General features: G+C 39.3%; 1 protein-coding gene across 1 annotated transcript in view; it reads left to right on the forward strand.

Annotated features, from left to right (window-relative positions):
* ptbp1a (polypyrimidine tract binding protein 1a) overlaps positions 1-6,523 on the forward strand; it is an 18,194-nt gene extending 11,671 nt beyond the window's left edge. Inside the window, exons 14-16 of the mRNA XM_017421544.3 lie at positions 3,062-3,278; positions 3,411-3,488; positions 3,722-6,523. Coding sequence (XP_017277033.1) covers positions 3,062-3,278; positions 3,411-3,488; positions 3,722-3,854 — 428 coding nt within the window. The 3' untranslated portion in view covers positions 3,855-6,523. The remainder of the gene's footprint in view (positions 1-3,061; positions 3,279-3,410; positions 3,489-3,721) is intronic.
* The last annotated feature ends 739 nt before the right edge of the window (positions 6,524-7,262 follow it).

Consider the following 7,262-nt stretch of genomic DNA (forward strand, 5'->3'; position numbering starts at 1 on the left):
CCCTCTTGCGGTTTAGTGTGTAAATAACATGTGAAATGATATAATAATGTGTTAATAATTTCACACATAAGTCGCTTCAGAGTATAAGTCGCACCCCCAGCCGAACTGTGAAAAAAACTGCGACTTATAGTCCGGAAAATACGGTATTTAGATTGAAGTTGTCATAAAAAAATAGAATAACAAAATCCACCACGAAAACTAAATACAATGAAAACTTGAGTATAAATTTAACATGCAACAAAAATATGCTGCCTTTAAATAAGGTACAAGTTACTTCCAAAACTTGTGACAAAAGCTGAAAACAAATGAAATGCTGCCTGAAAGGATTGCTTATCATTGGGAGAAGATAGCCATCTATCTGGTTATCATTTATCAAGTCTCAGATTTTTATTCAAGAACACAAGCCTAATCCCTGAAGCAAGCTTCAGTGCAGATCTATTACAGGTCACAATGTTCCCTCCTGTGCAGAACATGTATTTTTTAGCCAAACGGCTAACCTGAGGAAAGTTAACCTCGTGCACTTTCCACCAGTGAAGAGGATCACTCTCACTATCTGCTGGAGGACAATCTAGGTAGTTGTTTAACTCTGCCTGAATTCTTTGTCTTGCAGATGGTCCTGTTCCCAATCTGTCACTTCCTGTTACCCTCTTAAAAAAGCTTCCGAGGCTCTTCTTTGGCAACTTTCTATCACTTGGGCCTGGGCTGTCTTCAGCTGACCCAGAAGCTTGTTGTGGCGTTTCAGCTTCCTCTATTCCTTGCAGGAAGGATTCCATTTCGCTGAGTCTCTGTCTTTGATTACCTGCCTCTTTTCTTGGTCCATGTACCGACTCTGGAACCGTGGGTCAAGCATGTTTGCCAGCTTCATTAGTTCCACAACCACTGGGTCTTCTTCATACTTGGTGTTCAGGTACGCCAGTATTGAGATTTTTATGGTTCTTGTGAGTTCTATGTTGTTCTCCTTCATGAGAAGAATGCTAGTGCTGGACAGCTGAAGGACAGGCTTCAAACACGAGACGGTGACATAGTCCTCAGCAGACAGAGCATCAGTGAACTTGACCAGAGGACTCAGGGTTTTGCTCACAGAATCTAGAATCTGTAGATCTTGCCATGTGAGGACCAGGTGCCTTGTTGATCGGTCAGCAGCTAAGACCTGGGTGATGGGCTTTTCTTGTTCCAACACCCGCTGGATCATTTTCTGTCTGTGGGAGATTCCGCGATGAGCTTGTGTTGGGCTGTTCCCTCTCTTTTTTGAGCCTCCAACAGTGCACGCTGCCTCTTTCAGCTGTTGGAGAAAAAACTCAGAATCTTCTTACAAACTGCCACAGCTCTGTCAATCCTGGGATCCTTCATGCTTCTCTCTGCAGGTAGGATAGGTAGGGAGGGGAAGAGAGACAGACAGATTGAAATCAATTTTAATTTTACTATTATTGTAACACACAAAATATATCATTTTCTTTTTTATGCCTTAAATCACTGTGAATTTATGAAATATTAAATTTTTTATCATTTCGCGTTCCAGACATAATCAGGTCATGGTCCTTCCTACTGAGATTCCTAAATCTTTCTTTTTTATAATATTAGCAATATGTCAATATACCAGTAATGGTATTAATACCACACAATCTGATTGTCCCATTAATTTATTTTTCAATATTTTTGGCATATAAAGTACAGCTGTGGTATTTGTATCATCTAAGAGGAAGTAGTTAGCATTATAATAATTCAGACACAGACATCTTAGAAAATTAGAGCGTTTTAATGAGAACTGTTTATCACATTAAAATTAACTAATTAAAGCAGATTTTATACATAATTTCCATTAAGCTCACATTTTTGCAATAAATATTTTTCATTGATTTGATATAATTATTAACTGTCATCGTTTTCTTAGCTGTTAAGTGGACAATCATCATGATCAACCTCAATCAAAATTGACAGAAATAAAGGCTGGAAAACGGTTTGGAATCAATCGATATAATGTGTTTCACATAGTGAATAGAGTTACTGCAACAAATGAACTCTTCAATATTCTAATTTATTGTAATGCATCTGTACCTGTGCAAACTTGAACAACTAATAGCTGCGTAATTGTGGAATAAATGAAGGAAACTTACTGATAAATCGGTACATGTGTGGGAGTGCTGTCTTGGAAAAGTATTTCCTTTTTGGGAGGGTGTATCGTGGGTCCAGCTTCTTAACAAGATGACTGAAGCTTTCCTTCTCTACACTTTGGATTGGCTTCATATCTTTTGCCAAACAAATTGTGACAGCTTCAGTAATATCGTTCAGCGCTTGCTTGATTTCTCATACGGGGTACAGCTGGCGAGAGACTCGGCGATGCCATACTGAACTAGCTTACGTTGTTTTGGTTGTGTAGTGTTAGCTGCCGAACGTTCCTCCCGGACTTTCATACAATCCTGATAAAAACACGGGTGCTGATGCTTGAGATGATGAAATAAGTTAGAGGTATTTCCCCCTTTCGATATTACAGGCTTCTTGCACTCCTTACATATTACTGTGGTCTGTTCTGTATCTGCTCGTTTGTATCCAAAATAATTCCACACCACTGAAGTACCTCCTTTCTTGGGAATTAATTCTTTCAGCCATGTTTGCCTTCACCTTTACAACTTGAATAACGCTGCATGAACCACATGAGCGTAATCCTCTGCGTGGTGGAGTGACGTATTTACGCCATGAAATTAGCATATCATGATAAAATTTATTTTCCCAGGCAAGTTTTTTTTACCGGTATTATCGTGAATGATATGATATGGCCCAGCCCTGGTTTGAGATACCCGGAACAACTGTATTTTCCGAGAAAATTTGTCACTCAAATTTTTTAAACATGTTCAAATGTCAAGCCCCAATCCTGCGCGCCTGTGTGACTCAAGTAAGGACATTCTGGAGACTGTCTCGCGAACAACGTTTCCAAACTAGTCGCCAGCAGTCGAAGCCCAGTTTGATACCATCTATAGAGCTAAAAATAAAACCTTGAATGGAAAAATGATGTCTGAAGGGGTGGGGGGAGTGTAATCATTCACAAGGCTTTTATGTTTTCCAGCGATGAGTCACCTGAATGGCCAGCGGCTTCATGGCAGGGCCATGCGCGTAACGTTGTCGAAACACACAACAGTTCAGCTGCCCAGGGAAGGCCACGAGGACCAGGGCCTCACTAAGGATTATAGCAACTCACCACTGCATCGTTTTAAGAAACCCGGCTCAAAAAACTACTCCAACATCTTCCCGCCCTCTGCAACACTCCACCTCTCCAACATACCGTGAGTGCTTTTATTAACTAAACTTCTATGCATCGGTTAGGTAGTTGGGATATTTTTCAACCAGAAATTCTACAAATGTAGTTTTTGTTTTTGATTTCCTCATGGGTTTTCTTTTTCTCTTTTTTCTTTTAGGCCTTCAGTGGTCGAGGATGATCTGAAGAGACTGTTTATAAGCTCAGGAGCCACAGTCAAAGCCTTCAAGTTCTTTCAGTAAGTGATAGATTAGATACCTTAAGTTTGTTTGTTTCTGTCTTCAGAACACATGACAATTTTTGCTAAATTCCCAAATAATTTAGAACTTAAATCTACATTTGATTATTATATTTTTGTTGTTCTAGTGAAGTGTATAAAAGGGTTTTGGAAATTTAAATCCTCTGGCAACTTTTCAAATAAGCACACACATCTTGACGCTCTCGTAAAGCCTTTTTCCTTTTGTTTGACAGAAAGGACCGCAAGATGGCCCTGATCCAGATGGGCTCAGTTGAGGAGGCAATTGAGTGCCTCATTGAGTTCCACAACCACGATCTGGGGGAGAACCATCACCTTCGAGTGTCCTTCTCAAAGTCCACCATCTGAGTGCCTTTTCCCTCCACCCTCCAGGCTTACTGCCACCTGAATGCTACTGTTCTCAAGGTTGCCTTCAGTGGAAATGGCTTTCATAACATGTTTATAGTAGCGTTGTTTGTTTTGGTCTTTTTTTTTTCCCTCCTTGGAGAATGTTGCTCCTTTATTCCCTTCTTCGAGTCATCTTAATTGGGTTTGGTTAGCAGATTAGTTAGAACTACCTATTCCAGTTCTAAAGACAACAACATGTCTTTAAAACAATAGATTTTGCTTCTGATTTTTGTTGTATTTGATATCAAGGACACGATATTTCAAATTAATATACAGAAGTGTTAACATTCCCTTTTGTTGTGCAGAGATTGGCTGCTGTTCTGTTGTTTAGCTAGATGTGTTTACATTCACTTATTTCCCAGCATATCATTTGAATGTGTACCTTGTATGTTACGCTTCTTTAAGTTTGTTAAAAAAGGGGAAAACTGCATAAGTGCATCTTTAGCTAATTGTATAGATTGAGTCCATCTAGAATTGATAAGTCCTGCTTGTAAGAATGAAACACGGTATCAGCTGTTTGACTCACAGTGCAACAGTTTCTGATTCAGAGAAGGCAGCCAGACCTAATTCTTACTTTGTTCTGACCAAAGTTTCCAAGGGGTTCTGGTAGATGAGCAAAATTCTGCAATTAAACATGTTAGGTTAGGTATGTTAGGAGGTAAAGTAGAGGCAGCTGATGAACTGTTCCTTAGACCAGATCGCTTTAAGACCCCCCCCCCACACACACACACACACACACACAAGCGTAGGTGGAGAAACTGTAACCACACTTTGAGCATTCCTTTATTTGTTGTAGGTGTTTGGAAATATTTGTTTTCCTCTTTGAAAAGCCACTTTGATCCTGTTTGGCCAGTCAGAAATGGTTACAGATGAAGAATTTAAGTTTTGGCTCAGATACCACAACCATTTTGTTTCTCCCCTCCCTGCTTGGGATTCATACCACTATAAGAAGTTATTCAATATGAACATGTTTTTTTTTTTCTTGTCTACAGTCTTGTGCCTTACTTCACCTCAGACAGATTCTTCTATTTTGATTAGAAATTACACGCCTTTCAAAATGCCTGTTTTTTACGCAGTTTTTACCAGCATTTCTCAATTTGACAGGGGGAGGGAGAATCATTCAGTCTTTTTTCTTTAAATCTTTTGTATGCGTATAGCCTCATGTATCTAGAAATTACGAATGTAAGTTAGTTGCTTTTTCTTTTCTAGGTGGTGTAGCTCTGTTAGGTGTGGTGTTGCTGATGTAGAGCTGGAGTCAGCCTTCTTGTCTTACAGTCCCCACGTCACTACCATAGTCCTGTTAGGGCAATGTTTTTTGGGGCCTCATTTAGCCAGATTATTTTCATATATGTTTAAAACTATATATTCATTTATCTTTTTTTTTATATATATAAAAATTTACATGTGGATCTTGTTGACTTATAACTGGCATGTCCTTGTTGTGGCTAAGTTTAATGGCAGTGCCTTGAGCTCTTGAGTTTTTATTCCAGTGCTGAAACAAGCTTGGTCTGTTGACTATATTTACCCCTCTTTCAGGTGTTTTTAATCTTACCTGTCCACAAAGATGCCTTTCTACCAATATATTCAGGTAATTCCGCCTGAGAGGGGGCAGCTTAAAGGCATTGTCCACATGATGGCTATGACAGTCTTGGGCTGTATTTAAAATCCCAGTATATATATGTTTTTTTTTTGTGTTTTGCTTTTTCCTATAATTCAGGAAATCAGATTTTTATGGTGTAAAAATCCTCATTCATTCCCTGCCTGTGTTCTACTTACACCACAGTCAGTCAGTGCACTTTTCCTTAATGTTAGGTCCAAGGTGACACCATCACAAAAGTCTTAAACTTTGTCACATTCCTGAGTGCCTCTAGCACCAGTTTCCAGCCTGGACCACTGATAGATGTGCTCGGTTTCTATTTTTTGTAAACGATTCTTATGCAGGACTTAACGAAGCTTCATGTAGCTGCAAACGGTTTTTTGCTGTTGAGGACCAAAGCGTGTTCTTTCCCTCCCCTGCTGTTTTTGTAATGTTATGATTTCTTAAGGTTTTTCTGTTTTAATCCCCGCTCTTCTACAGGCACAAAGCTTCAATTTGTACTCTTCGAATGCCTTGGACACATCACATTAGTTAAAATGACTTATACTGTATATTGTATCCCTTTTTATGTTTCACTTTACAGAAGCTACGTTGGTAGAGGTTGCTTTAGAGCGGATCTGTAACTGAACACAGTCCTAGCTGTGATGAAGATGTGTAGAGGATTATATGCCTTTTGATTTTGTTAAAAGCTTTTATTTTTCTTCTTTTTATATGGGAGCGGGGTGGGGGTTATTGTACGAAGTGGGGTTGATGATTGTATATATTCATGGTTTTTGTACCACAGAATAATTTGGATTATATTCACTTTACGTTCAGAACATGTATATTTTGATAAACAAGAACAGACATGTTAGGCTCTGCTGAGCTGTAAAAACACAAAGAAAAAAAACTCTTTTGTAACACAAAGACATTAAATCTATCTGAACACAGAATTGTCTCTGTATGTGCCCCCACCCCTACTTTACCATTCTTATCTTGTCTTTTGCATCTTCTGCTACCTTCAATAAACCTTTTTAGTTTGTTCCTTCTTTCACCTGGCCTCATTTGGTTTCTGTCTCTTTTCTTTTCTCTACGGGGTCTGTAACATTTTCCACATTTCCCATCCTGTTTACTACTGGTGGGTTTTTAAGTCTTTTACTGTGTTTCCAACTTCATGCTTGTCCCATCCAACACTGACTGCTCATCTGGGCTCTGTTTGATCCCAAACACTCCGCTGATGAAGCAGCTGGGATGATTATTTCAGGGTGGACGGTTGATTCAATATGCAACGCAGGATACTCGTCATTTTTAATGAACGTGACTAATCCTCCATTACTCTGCTCTCTGCTTTGACCTTTCCAGTTTTGCAGGTGAAACTCTTTTGGAGGAAGCCATGTTGCTATGGAAACAGTCTTCATATATCTCAAATTTATTCTAAAACACTAGTCAGTGAAGATATCTGGCATCCATATTTATAGGCAGTTGGGAATATGAGAGATGTCACAAAAACAAGTGTTGTACACATTTTTGACCAATAGGGGGCGGTCTTGGTTTTTGAAAGAGCTCAAGTCACCTCTTAAATCAGGTGACTTTACCTGCCACACTCAATGTCAGTGGTTAGTGGCTTGATCTCGAGCTTTTTGGGGGGCTTTCTGGCATTACAGTCTTCATGGAGTTCTTTAAAGAATATTTGGGAGGATTAGATTCAGAGCTTCCTGTTCTTTAGTAAAGGACGAAACAAGAGGAAGATTCAATGTCTGCATTTCTGAAAATGGCCACAGCTTGTGGAGTAA

This window comes from Kryptolebias marmoratus, linkage group LG10 (genome assembly GCF_001649575.2).
Source record: "Kryptolebias marmoratus isolate JLee-2015 linkage group LG10, ASM164957v2, whole genome shotgun sequence".
In the NCBI taxonomy this organism is placed as follows: domain Eukaryota; kingdom Metazoa; phylum Chordata; class Actinopteri; order Cyprinodontiformes; family Rivulidae; genus Kryptolebias; species Kryptolebias marmoratus.